The 24,945-nt window shown below is 39.2% G+C and overlaps 2 protein-coding genes across 3 annotated transcripts in view; both read right to left on the bottom strand.

Annotated features, from left to right (window-relative positions):
- Positions 1 to 23,450, bottom strand: LOC121066994 (protein scribble homolog). The gene is made up of 7 exons (XM_040550884.1): positions 23,376 to 23,450; positions 15,483 to 15,689; positions 13,298 to 13,534; positions 11,376 to 11,465; positions 10,713 to 10,790; positions 8,924 to 9,019; positions 1 to 1,045 (listed from the first exon to the last, which is right to left on the bottom strand). The coding sequence occupies exons 1-7, from the start codon at positions 23,448 to 23,450 to the stop codon at positions 893 to 895; spliced, it is 936 nt and encodes a 311-aa protein (XP_040406818.1). The 3' UTR covers positions 1 to 892.
- LRRC1 (leucine rich repeat containing 1) overlaps positions 23,435 to 24,945 on the bottom strand; it is a 71,070-nt gene continuing 69,559 nt past the window's right edge. For both annotated transcript variants that reach the window (XM_040553959.1, XM_040553960.1), the window contains exon 14: positions 23,435 to 24,715. In XM_040553959.1, the coding sequence (XP_040409893.1) occupies positions 24,557 to 24,715 (159 nt within the window). In that variant the 3' untranslated portion in view covers positions 23,435 to 24,556. The remainder of the gene's footprint in view (positions 24,716 to 24,945) is intronic.

The raw sequence follows: 24,945 nt of genomic DNA, 5'->3' as shown, positions 1-24,945 counted from the left end.
TTAGAAACCTGAATATAGCAGTGAGAAGAATTAAAGGATTCAACACTGTTGTACAAAAACATTTGCTTTTTTTTTTTCAGTGCTCACCTATACGTATTTATACATGAAATACTGCTTATCACAGCAAGGCAAATTTAAGGTGTTCTGTTTATGTGCAAGTCAGGAGGGGAAATGAAAGTCTACGAAAAAACATCAAGGGTAAGAAACTGCTTCTCAGTTCAGTCTCAGATGCATAGCTGTGTAAGGTGATTTCTTCATTTAGATCTAATAAAAAACTTACAGGTCCCATTCAAATCTGAGATACTTGGAGAAACCATTCTTTATTTCACTCTAATGAAATATAGAATTCTAATGTAAATAACTTTGCAGGAAAAGGAAAAAAAATAAAGCACTATTTATAATACAGAAAATGATTTTTATTCTTATAGAAAACGATATTAAAAGGGGCAATCCAAAGGAACCTGCAGGTACACAGAAGGGTAAGCTACATAGACACAAAATGGACACAAGATTTAAAAAAACAGCTATACAATTGTTTTCATTGTGTTTCCAAATGGGTAGCATACCCTCTGAATAAAAATCATCAGTTCTTCCCATCGTTGCATTTAGCTGCTGTAGAATGCACTTACAAGAGGGTATTGAAGCACGTAGGGACATTCACATAACCTCCCCAGAGCACATTTCTTCAAGTGCACAAGTTCTGGCTGAAGGCAAGTTCAAGGCAACCAAAGACAAACACGGATTGTGCTCCCCCTGTCCCCAGTTCAAATCCATCCTCTGTGTAATGGTTTTACCCACAAATAAGGCATAGCGGTTCAAGTACTACATTAAATGTCATTAAATAATTGGGGGGGGGAAAATTGTGAACTCTTTCCAAAAAAAAAGTATTTTATTAGGGAGGATAAAAAGCGCTGTTCAGACAGTCCGAATAGGCATGGCTTTCTGTGCCATTGGGCTCCTCCGGCTCAAGGTCCTCCGGATCCGGGGGTAACTGGTCGGTATCTTCATCAGAAGTTGAAGGGCGAGTGAGGATTATTCGAGGTATCTTCAGGAAGATGCAAGAGATTGCAGAGAAAAAGAGTAAGATCGAGAGAAAGGAGGTGTTTAAAAGTGGTGTTTTAAAGGTACAGGGGAAGCAGGTGATGAGCAAAAACATGCCAGAGATGTAAAGCCACAGGGGTTTCTGAGGGGTGATCTGATCTATGCCAAAAATTGCAGTGATAATTAAAGCAAAATTCTGATGAATTGCATTTTCCTCTCATTAGCTAATTTGTAAAGAGGTTCTATAGGGGAAAATAAGATAAAAGTTTTTAAAAATAGACAAATAAATATGAAAAATATACATGCACTTTTATTTAACGTCATGAAATCCATGCACTTGAAAGCAATAAAAATTAATTAAGGACCAAAAGGCATATCAATTACCAAGCTTTGAAAATTTTCATATTTTAGCTTAGTTACTGACCAGACATATTTAAGGGAAACATTAAGACAAAACATCAGTATGTCAATTCATTAGCTGACCAATGTGCACACGTGGATTGGATTCATAGTATCAGTTACTCAGCTGAGAATTTTGCGTTCCTTGAGAGCTATGTTGTAGTGGTTTTAAATTAATTTAAATGCTGTAACTGAGAAAAGAAGAATGTTAGGTTCTTTATGTATAGCCAAATAATGTATCAGCAACGGTTTGTATCAATGAATGGATTTTACAAATTTAACTCTGATGCATGAGAAGCCCTACTTTTTACTAATATTCCAAAAAAGTTTAACACATAATAAAAACATATAGCAGTGAGTTCACGTATCTAACAAGCAAGCAGTGATGTATAATAAACTGTCCACCTTACCAGTACTGTGAAATTTTCAAGAAAGGCAATATTTCTTACACCCTAGTAACTTTGTTGTATTTCCTCAGACATTATAAAAATGCTTAATGTTGACACCACACAATTCAGTCATTGCTGTGTTATTTCCCTGCCATACACCATTTGATTTGGGAAATGACACAAGCACAGAGATGCTCTGTGGCTGCTCAGCTGTGCATCCAGCAGGTTTCTGCACCTAAGCCACAGGAATTCTACTCCAGGCTCCATTGCCCACATCAGCTACAGCTCCGCCGGCTGCATGGGACCTGGCACCCCCAGCTCACAGGGGGCTGCTCCGCATGTAGACACCAAAACACCGGTGTCAGTCTGGATTCTCACCCACCATAACTGTAAACTAATTTTAAAACCAGGTGTACTTTTTAGTTATGTTCCCCAGTCTACTGAACATCCACTTCTCTCTCTTTCCCCTCCCATCCTCTCGCTTAGGCTAAGGATGACGCATTACTGGAAGCTATAAATGATCTCCATAGACCAGAAGTACTGGCCACGCTAATATCTCCTGGGAAGATTTGCTTCTGCCATGCACACCTGACAACATTTACAAGCTCTCCACCCACTGGATGTTTTTCTTGACTGTGCTCATTGCTAAAAGATGTTTCTTCCTTAGTGATAGCCAGCAGCTTTGTGCTACAGCAAATGCACAGCCTATACATATAGGTTCGTGTCCTGGGTCATATTTTGGAATTCCACCACCTCTAGAACTAGAGCTGAGGTCTGTGCCTTATTTGAAGTTATTTGCAAAGATATGCAGTGCTGAGCTTTGTATTCCTCTAATAAAGCTTTTCTTTAAACATTTCATAACTTCTCAAGCCTGCTTCTTGCATACTATCTTTCAAATACTACTATAGGGCAGTCTTACAGTCACAAAGTGAATTTCATTTACTTAATTTAATAAAGAAAACTGAAAGAAACCCTAGCTGTCGGTGAGGGATAAACCCCAAAATTTCAGCTAGTAACATGAAGTTCTTGTGGGTCATTCTATATTCCACAACAATCACCAAGGTGCCAAAAATGTCTTCTTTTTTTTTTTTTAATTATCTAAATCTGAAAAACATAACCCTAAGATTGTAGCAATATTGCCACTGTAAAAACAAATCCCACAGGATGTTCAAGTTCTGGCATGACTCGCCTTTTGCATCTCTCTATATGTTTGTTCAATACACTGCAAGCTGTATCCAGGCTTTCACAACTTTCCTGAAAACTTACCTCATTTCCTTAATGACACACTCTCTCCCCTACGCCCACGTAGGAATTGTGAGGTCTTTCAGACCGCGTGGCTCCAGCACCTGAGCTAAAGCTGAGCCTCTGGAGGACATCCCAGCCCTGCCGACAGCACGACGGTCTGCTGTGGCCTGTTGGACACCCACCTGCTCACACAGCGTTTCTGTGGAACACGTATTGACTGCATTCATGAAATAAGTGGGGTTCGGGAAGTCTTTTGTCTATTTTTTCATCCTGCTGCACATGAAGAGGAGCTGGCACCAAATGACTGATCGGCTTTCTGTGGTGAAACCTGAAGTGTTTCTCGGCCCTAGCAGGCTGCAAAGGCTGAAAATCTCTGAGAGGAGAGAAGAGGCTCAGCTCTGATCCAGGCCTCACAGTCCCTGTGTGCTCTCCAGGCAGATGACAGCTCTCACACACCCACTTGTACCGTTTTGGAGACACACCACTGAGTTTCTACAACAAACCAAATTTTCTGGTCCAAGTGCAGCCATCTTCTCCATCCCTCTGCTTCCTGCACATCTCCCTTACCATCTCCAAAACCCCCCAGTAACCCATACCACAGCCACCCCAACCCCACCACTGCTCTGTCCTCTGCAGCTACTTGCCCTGTGCTGTGTCCACCTCCCTGATGGGATTCAGGAGCCCCAATTTCCTCACAGCTGAATCATAGGTACCAGTGATGAAACAGCTCTTGGCTGCAGGTTGTTCCAACCTATGCAACTGCAAACTGGGAGCAAACCCAATTAAGAAACAGAGGTGCAACATTTCCATCTTCACCCAGCTACCTCCCAGGAACCCAGAGCTCTCTGTCACTGCCTTCACATTCACCCTGGCTGCAGCAAAATCATGACTTAAGTCTTCCTTTCCAATTCCAGTTTTGGTTTGGTTTGTTTAAAACAAAATAAACACAACAAAAGAGAGTAGGAAAACTCAGCCACAAAATTTGCATCATATTCTTTGTCTTGTGTTCAATCCTTTTCTCACACCAGGTGCTTCTCGTCCCAGAATCCCAGTGGGATTCCCCGTGCTTTCAGATTTCTGCGTTTATCTTTACTGATCACAGCTTCCCCCTGTTTAATTGGTAAGCTTTGCTTTTAGATCTTTTTTTTTAGACAGGAGAACACATATCACATACAAAATAAAATGTCATAGCAAGTGAAGGAAACTATTTCCAGTGCCCGTTGCAGACAGGACAAGACACAGAAATTTGGGATGGGAACAAGGAAAATTTTCCAGCATGGACAGCTGAGCTCTAGAGTCGCTTGCCTAAGGAAGGTGTGGAACTTCTATCTTCTACCAGTAACTCTTCAGAAAACGTTGATGTTGGTGTAGGAGGACAGTTTAGGCAGGATTCTGCAGTGTTCCATTGTTTTACCTCACTAGTTTTACTGAACAGCGCCTGAACTTGTTCAAAATATTTCTGCTGAAATTGCAGAGTCCTCCTACTCACTTTCTGTCATCATGAACTCATTATTAAAATAACACCTGAAGCACTGGTCAATCCAAAACCATCAAATTATATTAAAAAAAAAAAAAAGAAAAAGAAAACTGTGTAATTGACCATTTGAAACCAGTCACTATCTTCCTTTTTTCCTTAAAATATATTTTCAGTGCCTAAAATGTAAAATTAAAAAAGGACACATCCTTCACCAAAACCAATGCATTCACTGTAGGGATTTCTTTTGTTGCTCTGTTTGCATCTTTCTTACACTTTGTTGACATAATAACCAAGACTTAAAACACTAAAAATGAGTAAATTTCTTTTTTGTTTATAATCAATCATAGATAAAAATCAATTTCAACACCCATTTTATGGCATTATCACCCTCCACTGAAAGCTGGAGTCCTTCAGCTGAAACACAGACATGGGCTGTGTGCACACTCCTGGTCCACACAGAAACAAACTGATCTAAATAACCCAGGGCAATTAATTTGCAGTGTTGGCTGCAAAAATGCATTCATATTGACATGAGATAGGAATAAACACACAGCCGGCTATGATGCTTCAGCTGAAAGTGTCTTCTTAAAGCATAGTAAATGACACAGCCTGCAAACACACGAACATCTGATAGTTGTTAACTTCCCTTTATACATGTATGCTTTCCTTTCCAGTTCTAACTAAATGGTTGTCCAAAAGGTTACAGAACAGCCCATAAATGTCTTTATGGCTATCACGTTCATTATGTCTTTTAGAGCCTTTCGGGGGGAATAAAAAAAAAAAAAGAAAAAAAAAAAGAAGAACAAACCCCATCATCTTGTTTTGCATTTTTCAGGGTTTGTGTAAACACCATGAATCATTTCATGATTTCATATTTCATCTTACTTTGTCATCATCACTGGGGATAGCAATACTATTTTAGACTTCAAGCAAAAGGAAATTGAGGCTTCTTGCTAAACAATGAAAACATGCCCTTACTAGATGCAAAAGGCTGTATTTGATAATGACTGTATTCATAAAAGGAACTGCTTAAATCAATCCTTCTTCCTTGGCCTGAGTGAAGGAGGGCATTTAGGCAGGCCTAAAAAAAAAAACATTACACACAGCTGGATTTTTAGATAACTGTTTTAAAAAGAAGATGCCAAAGCATATCCAACAAAACCAGGAGAGTTTTAGACAAACTGGTATCTGTTGTTTTTTTGATCAGGCTTTGTCCATGAAAAAGACAAAGGATCAGAGATGATGACATGATGATCCTCGTCATGAGTTGAGAGAAGATGCTGAAACCTGTTAGCATTCTCCATTCACTGTCGGACAAAGTCCACTGGAAATTTCAGTTGGGACTTGAACACGAATATTTTGATGGAGAAAAATTGTGTGGAGTTCATTCTGTGTTTGAGAGGAAGAGCACAAAATAAGTAGCAGACGGAGAAGACAGAAAAATAGAGAACTGGAAATAAAGACTCCAGAATCCAAGCAACATTGCTTCTCCAATAGTTAGCATGTGGCACTATTGGCAAAGTTTGGTGGTCTGTATCACTGATTTTTCTCTTTCCTGTAGTTAACATGCAATATTTTACACAAAGGATGCATGTAGATAGTGATATCAGTTGTGGCTCTAATCTGTTATGTTTTGATGCACATCTTCATAGACATACTCATATTTTAAGTACCATTTTGAAATCCAAAGACTCAATTTAAGCTCAGTTAAAGTATTGTATTTTTATATGCACCTACTAAACAATCTAAAACAAACAGATTCTGTATTTCTGAGATGTGATTAACACAACTGAAACAAGTCTATAAAACACTGAATGTAAAAAAGTACTTAATTGTAATTAAAGTTCTGGAGCCTCTACAATTCCATAAAATCATCATAAGTTAAACCGAGGACAATTCTAATTTTTCTTTTGCAAAACAATGACTCAGAGTGAAAGAAATTTTCATTGTCTGTCCAATTAATTACTGATCACTGAGATCATACTGGTCATGAAATCTTAAACCTGGCACAAAGGATTTGAATTTATTTTTTTTTCTGGATTAGTTAACAAGTCAAATGATTCTTTTAGAAGACCTTAAAGCAACCAAGCACATGAAGAACAGAGAGGTAACCTTAATCTGGCAGAGGGATCACCCTTGTAATGTCAGAGTGGAAGGCCTGGAGATAGAAAGGAAAATGGCAAGAGATGTCTAAAGGACCATGGCTGGCAAATGACAGACAGCAATATTATCATAGATAACATATGCAAAGAGGATGTTTATTAAAATTCATTAAGAATAATTAGATGAAGACAGATTCCCTGCTGGAGTGCTGGAAGCAGTGATGACTTGGAAGAGTGGGAGAAGGAATACAGGCACTGTACCAGCTTATCCGGCACATAATTCAGCTGTTACAAGAAGAATAATACAAATCTTTGGTTTCTTTGTCACTATACTTTCCTCCTGACCTCCCTTGAAGTAGCTGCACCCATCTTCTCTATAAACCTAGTCACAAATAGAAAGGAAACAAACTTTCCTTGATTCCTAGCAAAGGAGAAGATTCTGTTGTGCTTTAAAGAACTACTGCCATCAGCTTATCTGAATGTGCAAAGCATGTCTTCCATAAGAAGCCAGCACTGTAAACATTTTTCAGGTAACAGTTACTGAGGAGGAAGATGAACTTCATCAGAGTAAAGGTAGAGGGAGACCAAATGAGACACTGACCAGTTCCTGAGTCAGCAGGATGCTCCTGAAAAGCCCATAACCCATAAGACTGACAAATGGTGCTTTGGGCTAAAAGGATATAATATGCAATTTGCTACAGCAAAAAGATGTTGAACAGAAATATCAAGGTTTCACCAGAGAAGAACTTTCACACTGTCTCCTTTCAACAGCTGAAACATCTTCTCTGGGCACCTTGTTCTGAGGTAACTACCATGGTCTTATCTGCCTCCTCCTCTCCTTGCAGCTTAAGAGCTTTGGAGAGAGGCAGGGAAACTTGCTGTGTTATTTTCCAAGAGGCACAAAAAAATGGTCATTTCATTTTTTTGGCTGAAAACACTAAAAGTCAGGTACTTCTGCAAAAGATTCAAGCCACTAGCACTGCATGAATCAACCCCGCCAACAGAGATTCCTCTAACTGGAAGCCTTGTGCTTCCTGCCATGTGAGTTAAGACCTTACAGAAACAGATACCAGGCAGAGCTGGACCAATAAATAAATAAATAAATGATGGAAGCATTTTCAGTTGGAAAATAAAACTGGTCTAAATATTTCACAAGATGATGAGAAAACTCAAAAGTAAGTTTCTCTAAGCAACTAAATAGAGAACCTTTATTGGTCTATCTCATAGACAAAAGCTGCAGTGTAAGCTCAAGCCTTCTTGAATAGTAAACCACAGAGAAAACCAAAGGAAAACAGACTTACATGGTCTATTTGCTTATTTTTCAGTTAACTAACAAATTATATTATTTAAAAAAAATGGTTAGCAAAAAAACCAACTGTATGTGGCCTTCAATTATAGTCTTATGTAATATGTGAACTTTCTCTTTTTTTTTTTTTTTTGCCATTAGCTGGTTTGTGAGAGTTTTTTTCCTGGAAAAGGATGAAAAAAAGGCTGAAGAAGAAGAATCAAACAAAGCATTCCTCTGGCATTTGCTGTAACAGAAACCGTTGGTGCTGTCTGGTACTTCAGACCTAGTTTAAAAGAGATGTTTTTTTACCTTAATAATTCAGATACCTTAATCTTATTGTATCATCCCAGTAAAGCTAGAATTTCAGGTGTGCAGGCAGATGACTGTGATTGGGGTAGGTCTTCAGACAGTTTAACTTTTTACAGAAGCACACAAAAGTAGGTCAGAATTGTAATAAACCCTTTGCATGCCCAAACATTTCCTTTTGTGACATTTACGGTAGGCTTAATGTTGTCTGACATCAGCCACCTAAAATATGGGCACACAGTCTTAGCCTGTCATGCAAATTCCCCTTCAATATGAAGGATAAAATGAGCACCTCCAGGTAGCAGCTCAACTTCTCCCTCCTACAAGAGACACCCCAGAGATGATGCTCTTTCCATCAACTAGAGGGGGAGTCCAGGCAACAGAATAAATACTTACATTGGAGGGAATGGACACCACCCTTAGTGCTCCCAAACTCAAAAGGTCTGATCTGCTAAGCTATTGCTTGACCAGGAGCAGAGCTCCCCAAGGTTGCACCCTGGGTGCAGTGATAGCCACCATAAACACACGGTCACTGATCGTTGGTACACGTTTTCCTTTTACACAGCCTCTCACGAGCTTTGTGCCAGTCTTCACGATCCTTACTAGCATTAATGACAGACAATACAAATTATTTAGCTAAGCAGGATTTGTTACTTGCTGTGTCCACCATACTTACTGTTATGACATGGTTTACTGTCTGGAAGGGGCTGCCTTTAGATGAAGCTTCAGCAGGACCGGCGTCATGGGCATTGGGTTCTGAAATGAGGGATCCCTTTAAAAAACAATGTAGAAGAAAGACATTTTTATATTCTATTCCAGAGGAGCAACTCCCTCGCTTTCAGGTGAATGTATGAACACCTAGCCCTTTTGTTATATGTGGTTGCACAAAGAAAGCAAATAAAATTACAATTCTTGCTGTTCCCTATCTGCTGAACATACTGTACATTTGCATTGTTGAAATGGTCTGTTCAAGAACAAAAATTTGTAACATAAAATACCAAGAGGAAATGCTGGTTATTTGCCCACAGATTAGGCCTGTGGTCAAAACATCAGGACCCCTACAGCACACCTAAATGCATTAATTCCTTCTCATCTCCCACACATACAAAAAGCAGTTTTATTTTTACATTCTTTAAATAGATGAATGATTCTGCCATCTTGTGGGAGACAGAGAAAACATATCTATTTGTAGGATAACAATAGCGTGACTGAGCAGTATGGAACAGATATACAAACTTACCTCACTATTTATTAAAATAACAGACATTAGCAGCTAGTATATTTCAAATAGCACCCAAAGTAAGAATGAATTACAGCCTTACAGAGGAACCCGAGAAAGTTAGTATCATAAAAATCAACTGATTCGATCAGAACCTCTGCTTAGAAATTACAAGTGCAACAACTAGAAATCTTGACTTTTTTCCTGATTATCTGGTGATGTGAAATATTTACAGACTTATTTTATTTGCTATTTCTCACATATGTTACAATAAAAAATAGATATTTACTTTTTTAAAAGGAAAAGGTTAAACAATCCTGAGAATATTCTGATAAAATATATAAGGATATACAAATATAAATCTATAGCATAATTGTAAAAATTGAGAGATCGATCTGTGATGCATTTGGCTGTGTCTGATATAGATTGTATCCTTATTATGGGCAGCTTAACTGACATAAAAGAATCCTTGTCCTACCCTACCTTAATTTAACAAGAGGTATGCTAGAGTAAAAGCTATCAATTTAAGCAAGTACAACAAAAACTTAAGAGCACAGGAGCTGAAAAAATAAATAAATCATAGACTACTTTAATCTGAAAATAACTTTGCAGAGGTTCCCCTCCCACTCTACCTTTCGCAGCTGGTAAAAAACAAAGAATAGGCCATAGTGCCAGAAAAACATACATGATCACCACAGTGGTGGTAGACCTCCTGAGTACCTCTGAGACTTCACAGAAAGGCTATCGCTAGGAAAGATGAGACTTGAAGTGGAGCAGCCAGGGATACACATTTATTCCTTGGCACTGTAAGACTCCACCGACGTAGTTACTTTGAGTTGTTCTCTCTCAGCCAAAAATTACCTTGGAGAAACAAGCTGATGTAGTTTATATTTTTTTCTGTATCAAATAAAGTCATGTAATACATGACCAAGACAATGCCATAAGAAACTTTCCTGGACCAAGTACAGCTGCGTTTGTGCTAACGAACGCCATTATTCTCCTTTACAAGTCAGCCATCAAAGTGAATAATATTTTGTTAAGCACTTTGAACAGAGAGATCAGAAAAACAGAATATAATAAAAAGGAATACAAAGACTTAATGTCATTATAACTTCTTTATAAAGTACTTTGGGAAGAATCCAAAAAGCTAGGCCTAAATCTAGATCTCCAGCTCCCATATCTAATTGAATTGAATTAAAGCTTACAAGAAGAAAATGTGCTCTACATTAGCAAACAAACCATCTACCTCTGCCGCTCTGTCTCCTGCTTGCACTCCCACCATGTCCGCCGGACCATCTTTTGGTAGCCGAGCAATCAAAATTCCCTGGTAACACAAAATACACATTTCAGACATAACACAGTTTCTTCTACTGTACTCAGTTGTTAAAAGCAAATAAGAAGTAATTAATTTTCAAGAGATATTGTTCTGCTCCCTCTATTAAAATAGAAACTAAAGCATCTCAGCATATTAGCAGGAAAAAAAAACTTCCATGGCTGACTATACAACAATGAACAGAAGTCATTAATTGTTTACAATATGCCATGGGGGACAGACTGGGAAACTAGGATTTACTTAAATGATAATTAAGTGAGAAGATGCAAGAAATACTTCTCTCAAATCAAGTTAACTCCTGGGAATGAGCAAATGGGATGGGAGAGGCACGTGGATTGCAAATGGAGTGACTTCAAATAGAGCTTCCTCCATGAGCTTTCCCATCAAAATCTACTGGCGGCTTCTACTTTGGGAATAAGTTACCCGTTTTTCCCCTCATCAACTGTATTACTAAGATAGCAATGTTACATTGAGGACAACCTCAGAAAGCAAACAACAAAACACAATCGCTGCAAAGAACTGCTCATCAGTTTCCTTCTAATGAGTACTGGATAAATTTTGAGTAATGAAATGCACCTCATCATTGTCTTTATATGGAGATGAGCCCTTTCCACCAGCAATGCTAATACCAAGACTCCCCATTTGACTGCACACAGTAATGGTTATCTGGAAAAGAATTATAATTGATAAGAGGCCTGATTAATCAAAAGTATTGCCTATTAATTACACAAGCAATGAAAATCTAGCTCCCATTCTGAACACCACCAGACTTCCCCCTATACCCCTCAACCCAGAGAGAAATTGTGCTATTCTTCAACACCAGCACATGCAAGCCTAATCTGTAATTTTCAATAACATCAAGAATGCATTATTTACAGTCATGTCAAAACTTTATAAGGCTTTTTATTAGGAGTACTTTATTTTGCCCACAGCTTCTTCATCCTGAGAATTCTTTGCCGTCTGGAGAACTGCTGACCAACCCAGTTGTTTTATAAAACCCACCAATTTATTGAGCATTCATGATGGCCACAAAGCTAATATACACAAGATGTGATGAGTAAATATTTTGGGGTACATTTCTAAAAACCTTTGCTTCGGATCCTCATCTACAGCCCAATTACTTACTCCACTCGAGAGAGAGAGAAGGTAATTGAGTTTGAGCACTACTACAATAGCTTCTTTAAACAGGCTGTGTGTGTATGTGTTGCTCTGTCAAAAGATTCAACAGTAACTATTGACTTTAAAATAAAAATCAGTACTTAAATATTTTTAAAAGCAGCATAAATTGTAATCCATCTAGTCTATTCTTAGCCTGCTAGTAATGGCAAAATTTCAGAACAACTGCTCAGTACCTAAGATGATTTTTTGAATGTGCATAATTTACAATAAAGTCCAAATAAAATCAGCTTCATGTTCCAAAGACAACTTATGTTTAAGAATTATTCCCAGAAATAATTTATTTTTCTTTAATGTATCATATTCTTGTTATTAAATACTTTGAAAATTGCTAAGAACAATCAGATTAGATTTAAGGAACACCTTGCTGTACTGTAGTTGAACTTGAATGCAAATCACATTTCACTTCTTCACATAAGCAAAATGCTTGTACTGTCATTGATTTGGTTCATCTCACTAAGACAATTCAGGCTTGAACAACTTTGTATATTTTATAATTAAGACTATTTCAACACAGCTGTGTTTTGAAAATTGACAAATGTGCAGTTACTCTTGCACAGATAACATACTCATCTGAAACTCCTGATTTAAAAAGGCATGAAAATACCCTGTCAGTCAAATGAAAACCACCCTGCCAAGTTTAGCTTAGATTTAGCATTACCCGCATGCCCAAGAATTCATGAGTAATTGTCAGCAATGCTTTGGTGATAAGACGCCACCACGGCTGTCCCACCAGGTGAGCTGTCTTCTCTGGAGCTGTATCCCCGGGGTCTTGGGCTGCAGCAAACTTTGCATTTCTGTTATTACATCTCTCTAAATCCCATACAGTATGTTTCCTCCTCATGTCCTCTAACGCATGTTGAGATGTGATGTACCCACTGAATTCAGAGTGTGTAGCTTTCTCTATAAATCTCAGCCCAAATCTTGCAGCTCCCACTGATGAATCTCCACCTGAACTTTGCCACCCATTGTCATGGGATGGAGGCTTCCTCACGCTGTGAGGGTAAGGCCATGTCACTGCTCCTAAACCAAGGACTAAGCATTCACATGTGAAGTTGTAGCTGCACGCACCTTTGGCTTGACTTTACGAAGGTCCAAAGCTGGCTATGCAAAACATGACAGTGCTGAATGGCTGCAGAGTGTGGTTTATACGGATAACCCACTGGGAGCAAGGACAAACCCCAACTTACGCTCTGTCAATGGCTGTCTCATTACAACTACCAGGCGAAATCCCCCTTCTTTGCATCCTTTGTGAAGATGCAAAGGTGTCTTGCACAGAACACAGCCCCGGACATGTAGGCATGCCCAGGGTGGTTCATTACCTTCAGTGGGGGCTGTGTCCCATCGGCAGCTCTTGAGTCCTCCAGAAACCTGCTGCTCTCTCCGGACAAGCTGCCCACTGCTGAGACAGGAGCCTGTGCCTTGCTGTTAGTCCCTGGGAGAGTTTTCCCCTTCACTGCTGACTTGTGCTTCTCCTGAAGAGCTGTTCTGGTATTTCTCTGATCTCTTACGCTACCATCAGTATCAAAAAGGCTGCCAGAAAACTTGGAAATAGGTTCCTAGGGGTTAAAGATCAAACAGGTAAACAAAGCAACACCAAAGAGAAGAGCTATCTGACTCCTGGGTGATACATGCTGTAAATTGGATTTGCTCCTCTTTATCACACTAGCATTTGCTTCACAGAAGACAAAACTGCAACCTTAAAGCAAATGCACATGAGTATCTTTTTGTACAGTTATTTCTCTGGGCACAGTTTTCCCCCAATACGAGGGCAGAGGTTATAGGGCCGGGATTCCTACATCATTCCTTTAAATCCCTGGACACTCACAAGCACGTGCACCCTCACCATTCCCCAGCCACTTCCAGTGATGCCCAGTGAAAAGGAGGTCTCGTTTCCACGCTCCCACTTTGGGCAGTCTACAGCAGCTCAGCAGCACCAAATCCACTTCTCAGGGCAAGGAGCCACACATGTACAGCAAAGGAAAAGGCTTCCCATGCAGAAAATAAAACATTTCTCACAGCTCCTCAAGGCTCATCTTCTATATTTGGGAGTACAGGTGTGAGAGGGAAGGTGAGCCTGACCTTTGCATCTGTATCTCTAAGATTTTATTCAAATGTTTCAGTGAAAAAAAGAAGCTGGGTTGACTTTATTGAGCTTCAAACAGTAGTGGGTGGGGACCTGCAAACTTGATAACAGTCTGGTGGAAGTGGAGCCTCAGAGGTGAGGCACCCCAAAGACAGCCTTGAAGCCTGGCTGTAGGATGTAGCTGTTCTGAGATGTAGAGGAACGGACAACGTCACCCTACGCCGAGTGAAACCACCAGGGCTTGAGATTAGAAATACATTAACCAGTCTTACTGCAAAACATAGTGAAGCTTCCCAGTTATCAGCTTTGTTTGGCAAGGTGTTTAAATGAAATCCAGCCATGATCTCCAAACTCTGTTCACATTGTATGGGTGCTTTGTTTATATTTAGCTGATTTTTTTTTCCTTCTTAATTTTGATGGGTAAGGTTGAATCACACCTTCATATTACCATAATCCTTACATCTTCTGTTGGCAGTAAAATGATGCAGCAAACAAAGGTCAACACCTTTGATAATAAACCCCATAAATGCCTTTCTAAGCTTGGTGGTTTAAAACAGAATTACAAAGGCAGTGGCATTACCATGAGCAGCTGTTCAGAAACCCCAGTGGGCACTGTCTTTAAATCTGTATCGGAGCTCTCCCATGTTGCCTTTTTGGTTGGGATGAAACGAAGCACCACCAACCCTCAGGAGAGCAAGCATGGAGTGATTGTTTCCTATTTCTACTTAAAATTACAAGGGAATTTGCTGAGCTTCAAGTCACATAAGTAAAAAAAAAAAAAAAAAAAAAAAAAAAAAAGACAGCCCAGGGCTGAGTAGCCCACGTAGATCCACCCGATCGGACTTGGTGGTGGCTGCCAGGAGCTTGGAAGGGAGGTGAGGTTGTGGCACAGGAGCAAAGGAGCAAGAACCCAGTTCCCCCTTCATTCCCAGCAGACTTCTGGAGGAAAACCTCGCGAGCAACACCCTGCAAGGCTGAGAAAGTGCACTTTTCCTCCACCTCCTCCACAGCTGCCTCCTCCAGTGCATGACTGAGCTTTGAGTGCTGTGAACAACCCGCTCACCCTAAAGAGATGGAGGGATGCTGATAACCAGAGACACAAGTAGGAGTAACATCTTTTTTTAAATGTACCCATCTCATCATTGCACTGGTTACTTGTCTTGCACTGTCCTCGTGGGGGTTGGGATCTTTTAGTTGCAGGCAAAGGAACAAAACATTGAACACGATTCTGTCCTCGCTGACACAAAACGTAAGCAAGGATGTGAAGGTACACAACAGAGCTTCGGGGAGGTGGCAGATGCAGCCTCCCACTGACCCAAAAGCACCCAGCCTTCCTGTCAGAGGCACTGAGCATTGAATTGTTTGTAGTTTCTTGATGGACACACAAGATTGTCTCTCCTGACTTTAAGAAAACCACCTACATCCTCATCAGGATCCTCCAGTTCCTCCGCCTCTTGCTCGGGGCTGATCCTTCCTTCCCTCCATTTTCCATTGGCAGAGCTGAGTTTGTACAGGTTGCCACCATGAAAACCTTCCTTTCCTTTCAACGAGGCCCAGCGAGAGCCCTGGGAGCTCCAGTTATGGCCACTGTACAGTTTAGGAGACTTGGGAAGCCACTTAACAGAGCCCTGAGAGGAAGAGGACAAAAAAAAAAAAAGGCAATTAATAGATTTTAAGAAAGTGACTGATGCATGTGCATGCAGAAATTGTCCGGCAAGTTCTCCAAGGTATTTAAGCATTTATTTATTTAAGACTGGGTTTCCCCTTTTTACCTTGGGATGTACCTTTAGTCCCAGGGAGACAATTAATGGTGCTACTGGCGATACAAAGAGCAAAGGCTGCTAACGTTAGTGGAAGCCTCCAGTGACTTACATGAGCGTGGAGCCAAGCCCACCTTCAGCCTCATAAAGAAGAATTACATGATCAACAACAGTCTTCAATAATGTTATACCCTGCACTATTAAGAAAACAAACAAGAATTCTTAGACCTTTAGTGACTTTCATCTCACGCCCTGATTAAAAAATAAAATAAAATTAAGTCATCCCCCTCCTTCTACACTATTCATCAAATAAAATGCTCTGTTTGCTGAACAGTCCCAATCAAAAGCACAATCCTAAAATAATACTTTAAGGTTTGTTGATTTAGAAAATTACAGTCCAGTTTTCCCCAAAATGTCAGTTACTTATTTACATCCAAAAATCCTTCCTCTCTGCTTCATACACAGTTCATACACAACAAGTCGTGTCAAGGTTGCCTATATACCTTAATTTCACCGAACTTCAGAAATCATTTTTCACAATAACCTTTAACTTTCACTGAAGCTTTTTTTTGAACTTCTCTTTGCATTTCCTTAAGGTGATACAAATCCAGCAGCAGAAAGCAGCCTGATGCCATATCAGTAGGTACAGTAACATGCATGCTCCACCAGGGCAAAGAGATAGAGAACACCAAGTAATGAAAAAAGTTATCAACAAGCCTATGGTATTATGGTATGGCAATCAGCAGCACAGTGGCTTTGATATTGTTCAAACAGATATTTGATTCAGATCTAACACTTCTTTAAGCCTCTGTTTTTTCCCTTTTTAACGCAAAATGGTTCCGTTCATACAAACACAGATTTCTTGCTGTGACCAGCACCCCAGAAGTCACCACCTCTGTTAGACCTAAGGATGCGAAAGGAAGGCAGATAGCACAAGGCTGTCCATCCTGGACGTGCCGATCCATCTTCAGCTGCTGAAGGAGCTCCCCTTGGGATTCTTCATTCACTTTTAGATTTAGTATGACTATAAAAGACTAGGAAATGGACACGCACAATATCCCAGCGAGTCTTTGGAAACAATTATAGAATTTTCTGTGAATTTTTAAAAGAGCGTAGCCCAACCAGAGGATTATTTGCATTGTGAATCGAACGAGTGATCAGCCTCTGTAAGAAATTTGCTGTTAGATCACATTTTGAACTGCACCGATACTCAGCAATATTGCTGTTCACTGATAAATGGCCAGGATTTGTGGTTATTCTAAACCACGCAGCTTGGGACACTCAAGCTGACACCAGATTTAGTTTGTCAGTGAACTGAATGCATGAGCAGCACAAACGATCGCGACACGTTAGTGGCTCCCATTCCTGACAATTGCAAACGCAAGGCATGCTATTTCTTCACATTTGCCATGAATAAGGAAACATGGGGTACTCTTAAATAGAAACTCTGTTTCCTATGAATATTAATTAGAACAGAAATTCTAATCAGATCGTGAAAAATATGCTAGCTAAAATTATTTGCTATTGTTTGGGTTTGCTTTATTTCAGGAGAGCTAATGTGACAGCGTAATTTATTAATTCATTCTTTATTAGATTCAATACTATAGGACCATGCTTTGAGACTGAAGAGGCTACTGACAAATATCTTAAAAGAAAAAACATTAGTCCTCCTTACAGAATTTTATAGATGCTAACTGGTATTCTTACTATTCAGGTAAAAGCTGGAAGTTTCTTTATCTATTTTATACCCAGGGAAGCTGAGAACCAAAAGGATTTAGACAGTCAACGTTTTAAGTCATAAGCAACAAATACCGAGTGAGGCATGTAGTTTTACATTCTCTTTAAAATATTTGGAATAAAACAAATGGAGAAGAGGGATTCAGTACTTAAGACTTTAAGCTTCGTGGATATTTGGATTGTGTTACACTGCTGTTTTGTAAATGTAGAAGAAATGTTTGGGGAAAAAAATATTCATCAGCCTCAGCACTTGTTACATCCCATGGAAATACATTTTTAATCTCCCTTCATTAGTAACGATTTTATCGTATTGGTAAACAGATCATTTTCCTGTGATATTTCACCAGCAAGTCAGGTGGGCTCCCTTTTTACCTCCTTCCAATCTATTTTTCACGTTTTCAAAGGCAGTCTCTTCAAAACATAAATATTCCTCTGTATCATACCCCTGTATATTAAGAGGACAAATTGTTCTCATAAAGTACAAGGTGTCTGTTCTGATAAGATCTTGCTAATAAATCCTCTAGAGAATGAATTTCCTTCAGGCAACAAAGGTTTGCAAATGCTATATATCACCTTAAATCATTCTGGCAAACGAAAAAGAATCCCAAACACTCTAATATTAAAAGAGAAGAAATGAAAACCACCCACATTTCTTAAAAACCATACTGAAACCCTAGAGTGACAAGGAAACACCATGCTTACAGCAGTAACCTGGTAACCACCTGCAAGTACAACCCAATGTAAAACTGTCAGAGCTTTCAGTCACCCAGAATATTTTGATGGCAATACACCTGCCACTGCATTTCAACTTGAAACCCCAAACACACATTCTTGTCTATAAACACCTTTAGTAATTAGTAAAAATGGGAAAGAAAACGTCTTTAAAGATGTATTTCCCACAACATAAACACTCTTTTCAAGTACAACTACACATAACATTCAGTATTCCAACTGGAAACTATTTCAGATTCTTTCTCTTTGCAAAGTACAAAAAGCTAAAAGAGCTTTGTGTGATTCAGATGAAATAAGAATGAAGGCGAACCAAATTGCTGCAGAAACAAAGGCATACTTGAATATGCTTTCATTGTAGAAGAGGCAGCAAAACAGCTGCCTGGACAGATTATTGAAGCAAGACTTGTACAGGGAAACTTTGCTAGCAGTAAGTAGATGACTTAACTTTAAACTTAGATGTTCAAGTATTAATTAGCCAGAATCCATTTTTCAATTTCCTAAACATACACGATTCTAAAAAAAAACATGCTGTAGGTTATGCTGAAAGCATCCACTATGCAAATGCCCTTCAGACTTGCATTTTTCTCTCACTTTGATCAGTAATATTCAAATATTCACTCTTTTTTTTGTTGTTCAGATTTTGTTTTGATTTTATGTTGCTTGGTAGAAGTACCTGGTGTCATCAATGAATGATACATGCAGAGAAATTCACTCGCTCATGATCTTGTAGTGACTTGTTTAATATTCCAGAAATTCAGGACAATCACATTTGCCAAAAGCAATTGCAAAATAGTTTAATACAGCTCATTTATTCTGGGTCTGGGTAAAACTGGCAAGTTACTGGGAAAGATCAGAGAGAATCAAACTGTTTGCATCACTAGTACAGTCCCATAGTTTGCTTGAGTGCCAAAATAAGGTGGTTTTAGTCTGACACGAAACTAGCTTCAAAGCAAAGTCCTATCTCTGCGTTATTCTGGGGATGCTTATAAACTGAAATTGAAGCTGCTGATGATTTGCTGGTATTTACAAGCTGCATGTGCATCCATGGATTTTGAAGAAAGTTACCACAGTCAGCACTCATCTACTACAGAAAGTTACCACAGTCAGCACTCATCTACTACAGAGAGAGTTGGTTTTGATTATGATTGTTATCATGCCTTCAGCTCCAAATCCAGAGATATCAGTTAAAGACAACCACTCTTCAACAACAGACGAGCACTAAGAGAACAAGTGCCAAAGGTTACTGAACATCAGTTGTCAACTTCCTGGTATTTACTGAAAAGGAAGTTTCCTATATCCCTTCCCTGAAGCATCCCCAAGGAGCTACAGTCCTTCCCACAGACAGTACCGATGCCTTCCTTACCAGCAGAGGACCTTTCCTATATAAGGATAAGTGGCCTCTTTAAGATCTCAGTGTTAACACTGATGTTGGAACACTATTAACAGGCACGCCCTGAACGAGTCACAAATTTGAAACCAGACTGCTACAAATGCTTCCTCCTCATTTACAGAATCATAGAATCATTCCAGTTGGAAAAGACTTCCAAGATCGTCTAGTCCAACCTATAACCTAGTACTAAAGTCCACCACTAAACCATGCTACTAGGTTCTACATCTACATGTTTCTTGAAGGCCTCCAGGGATGGTAATTCAGTCGGGCACAGCACAGTCCAGCCACACACACTGAGCTCCTCAGAGCTCTCTGCCCTTGCTGAATCCAAGACTAGCCATCCTGTTGGCACAAAAACTGCAGAAAAAGGGATAAAATGCATAGCGTCTCCAACACCTACCAGAAGAGCGGATAAGATGGTTCCCATTAAGCAGCTCACAAAGCTGTCCTCAAACCAGGTGTCTGCTTTTTCACTTGGAAAATCTCACATTTTTCATTAAGCCGTTTCAAAGCTGAATATGTTCCTGAGCTCAGAATGAAAGAGGAAGGCAACATCCCGCTGAAAATGTCACAAAGTGTTCAGGAGGAAGGGAACACCCAAAACGTTTACTGATAGCCAACACCAGTCCACTTTACTCATCTTCTCTGACCTCAACCTAAGCATGGGAACTGACTCCTACGTTTTACAGAAACTTAAGGTGGGAAACATTCTCATCAAGACAACTGAAAAACTGAAGTAATTTTATTTTCCATATGCAAGGTGAAGAAAGGCAGTGATTCTCCATTAACAAAAGGTCTAGAGATTTATGATAAAGAGCACACGCCAGTCTCAGTGGGAGGGACGTGTTCACAGATAACCGTACATTCAATTTTCAGGCTATATCAACTGACCATTAAAGTATATTAAAATAATTTACTTTACAAAAATTAAATTCCCAGTGTCATTACTCTCTTCCCAATAGCTGAATCTGTGAGCACCACGTAGTGAAATGCGTTAAGTCACTAATCAGCTACAAATGGTTCGCCCAACAGTGGTAAAGCACTCCCACTAGACAAAAAACAGTCTGATCAGCTTGTCCTGGACACAGGCAAGTCATTTCCTGGAAAAAACATTGGTATGCAAGTTTCCAGTACTCGCTTTACAACAATACACCGATTATCAAAAATATGGAATGCGAGCCAGAAAAATAATCGTGACATATAAATTATATGGAAACTGTGGAAAACGCCTGGGGCAAGACAAAGGGGATGGAAAAATCTGTTGCTACACCAACTACTGCTTCTGCTTTCCTAAGCCTATGCAATTGTGACTTTCAATAAAGTCAACTCGCGTGTAATAACTGACAGGTTAATATTAAACCCACTCCACCACTATGGTCAATTGGTTTTCCCTCGTTAACTGTTCGGCTAATAAAGCAGCATGCAAGTACTGCAGGATTTCTTCCCTTCTATTAAACCACCTCCCAAAAGAGTTGCAAAGCAATTTTAAAAAGCAGAAAAAGTTTAAAGAGGGAAAAAAAAAAGTTATGCTTACAAGATTGTGTTCATTACTCGGGCTCCTCACAGCGTCAGAAAGAAAGCCAGAGACTGGGAAGGGAGAGCTCATGCTTTCAAGGACAGACAATTTCAGCATAATAAATATCACCAGCTTTTTCTGCCTATAAAACAGAGTTAAAATTGCGTGGAACCTTATCAACACTGTTTAGAGTACAAGTATACCTAAAAACGCTTTATAAAATGGCACGCATACAGGCCATTAGGGAGATCAGAGGGACTACCACTGGTCTAGGCTGCTGGTGTTTTGGTCAGGTGCAATGACAGGGAAGCCCCCCTTTTATGATAAGGCTGCTATCAACCAAACATTTAGGTTTTGGGGGAGAGAGAAGGCAGGGGACAGTTACAGAATGGTGTCCCGGTGGACATCAACTCCTCTAACCTCTAGCCAAACAACTGTTGAATTATATTCGGAGCTCATTTGACTCTCTCTTACAAATCAGTGGAAGCAAACACCTTCAACAAGCAGTTCATATCACCTATCTTAGGCTTGGATGACCACAGGGACACTAGAGTAGCCATCCAGCTTCTGGCAGGCTAGGTTGAAGGAACCTGAAGCCATCCCAGGGGAAAGCAACAGGTTTGGATTTCCCATTCACTGCTGTCCTTTCATATGTAGCTTACATGCCAGAGAAACCCAAACCAATATTCCTCCCACTACTCAAAAAGATTCCAAAGCAATTACTTTATGTCAAAGCTGACGCAGCACGTGCTGCCTGCCTTCTGGCTAGTTTTTGGACTGCAGCACAGTTTCCACAAGCCTGCCAGAGTGTACAGAAAGAAACTACCTAATAGAACAGAAGAGTTCAGTTTCAGGAAGGAGCCTTCAGAGATCATCTAGTCCAACTGCCTGACCACTTCAGGGCTAACCAGAAGTTAAGCCTCATTTCTACACTCTAAGGCCTCCTTAGAGGGACCAAAAAGCTCATTTTTAGAATAGAATAATGACAAAGCACCTAATCATTAAGCTATTGCAAGGTTTACGGATTATTCTGACTTCAGCAGGAGGGAGTAGGTACACACAAGCTGTTAATTATTTTCATCTGACGGCACGTTAGGCAAGGCCCAAATCCAAGCTTTACACATTCATTTCATCTTGCTGATTGAGCTCTCTTCTTTATATCTGGAGCAGACGCTAAAAAACAAAACAAAACAAACCACAGCCTCTGAATGAAAAACATTACAGCTGTCACCACAGAGTACACAGTCTTGTTGCCTTTGTCTTTGGTCTGTCTTTTTTTAGGAACTAATTTTCCTCTCATTTAAATGGATTTGCTGAGGTTTACTTGGACTCTCGTTACAGTTTCCTATCCTTTTTAAACTTTCGGTTGTGCCGATTCCAGTAACTACTTTAAAAGGAAAGTTCTACCCAAAGTTGGAGTCAACTGTACCAAACCCTCATTTTCTTTCTCATTTTCTTTTAATAGCAGCTTACCAAGAACAACTGGCAGAACTCTGCCTTGGGAAGAACGAAATTGCACTGTCCCTGCCTGAGCTAACCTAACACCTATCAAACCACAGCAGCTCCTGCAAAGAGCTTATGCCTCAAAGTGTAAATGAGGAATGATTGGGGTGAGAAGAAATAATGGAAATCTAATATATTTTGCCAGTTTAGATTTGAATATTTGGAGATGGCTTGCAATACCTACTTGCTTGATTTCAAAAAGAAAGAAACGATGTTTGTAAAAGCCTCAAATTAAAACTTAAGAAGTTAAATTACAAAAATTCTCAAACACTACAGATTGTTAATTTTAACACAGAAGTTATCGTGACTTCCTTGATCTCCTCCTTTCCCATCTTCTCCCCAAAACTCTATGCAACCAACATTTGCTAGAAGAAACGTCTGGCAGAAGAACGGATGCCGTTAGCCACACATGCAGAAGTGTCCTGTCTTCCATTTTGTTGAAATTTGGGTTCATTGCATTAGCTCACACAAAATACGTCAAATCTTTGCTCTGAACTCAGACTGCTCAAGTCCCCATGCTGAACAAGTTAGAGATCTTTGTTAGTTCATGGCACACACAGAACCCATAGACACCAAAAATCAGTCTTTATCAGCCTTTTGCAAGATTATTTACTGAATTCAGCTCAGTTAATACTTACCATTGTAAACAAACCAGAACCCACAGATATAATAAGACCTTGAAATCAGCATTGGACCACTCGAAGTGCAACACAGTAACAGTGATAGTAAATTCCAGTATTAATCCATACATACTTTAATTGTTATTTTAATGATACAATAAATATACCGAAGCTTTTAAAGATTTTTTTATTATGGTTTTATATAAGTATATAAAACCACCAAAGCACTTTAAAGAATCATGCTTTCTTATGTAATACATAAAACTAGTTTCATACTGTGCTTCTGAAAGTCTATCGTGCTGTTTTTCAAGTTATTTTACAGATGGCACGTTTAAAAACAACAATGGAAGCATGAATTTCTAGTGACTGCAATGCAACACTGCATCCAAAACAAGATGTTTCCTTACAACTAAGTTAAAGTGTGAGTGCATTATGTAATAAACAATAGCAGTTTGGTCATTTTAATCTTAATTCCGTATACAACAAAACTAACATTTGTGTTTCACGAACTAAAATCCCATGACTTAAACGTAAATTCTGTTTTGTAAAAATCTCAACAAATTACTGTCTGAAAAGAAAAACGTATCTAAAACAGAAGACCAAGTTTAAATCTACTCACTTTCTTCAAGAATTTCTATATTTAAGACTAGTATGACATATAAGACACAATAAGGCACAATGGGTGGTACAAACAAATGAGTACAGTTGTCCATGAGACTTGTTCTCTTCCACAAATACTAAAATATGTACCGCTCAAGATAAATTTTCTCTTAAAAATGAAATACATCATTTTGTTATGAAAGTCCTATACAAAATTTTAAAATTTACACCATCTGAGCTGCCAAAAAAATAAAAAAAATTGTATCTTTTTCCACAAAACTAAATTTCTCACCAGCACATCCAGCCACTGGGAAAAAGATATCCCAGCACTCTGGAAATGAAGAGCATTATTTCCCCTGTGTTTAAGACAAAAATATTGTATTCTGCATACAGTAGTGTATTATACTTTAAAAAGTGTAGTATTATTAAAATTACAATATTGATTTGGAAATTATTGGTTCACTGCCTGGATGAAATAAGGCACTTTCTTCCAGTGGGCAGCACTTTTCACATATATGGAGATGATGAATCAGGTTCTGGTTAAAAACAAAAAAGGGGCTCAGTGAGGTCCCAGGAGACGACAGCAACGTTTCAACAGCAGGGGAAGACACAGGAGGTAAAACCTGGAGATGAAATTCTACACAGAAGTGGTCACTCTGTCAATGGCATTATTGACCTCGTTTTTGTTTGAATCCAGTCCTTTAGCAGCATTCATATCATTCCGTAAATTCTCCACTGTCTTTTTCATGTTCTTTAATTCTCCAGGGTGTGGAGTGGCTCGCCTTAGAAGTGTTCTCTAAAAATAAACAGTGCAATAAGTGGTTTTGCCTTCGTCTCTTTGAAAAACAACATACACTTTCAAGGCTTTAGCATTTACATACCAAATATTAGCTATCGATTTAAAAAAAAAAAAATCCCCCACTTTTCCTTTTCAAACTACTATGCTTAATTTTGAAAGTTTTTTCCATAGCCGCTTGTTTACGAAGACAGTGAAAGAGGTTTTAAGAACTGTCTAGGAGCAAACAT

The sequence above is a fragment of the Cygnus olor genome, chromosome 3 (assembly GCF_009769625.2).
Source record: "Cygnus olor isolate bCygOlo1 chromosome 3, bCygOlo1.pri.v2, whole genome shotgun sequence".
In the NCBI taxonomy this organism is placed as follows: Eukaryota; Metazoa; Chordata; class Aves; order Anseriformes; family Anatidae; genus Cygnus; species Cygnus olor.
The sequence above is the reverse complement of the archived record's forward strand: the minus strand, read 5'-3'. Positions and strand labels throughout refer to the sequence as shown.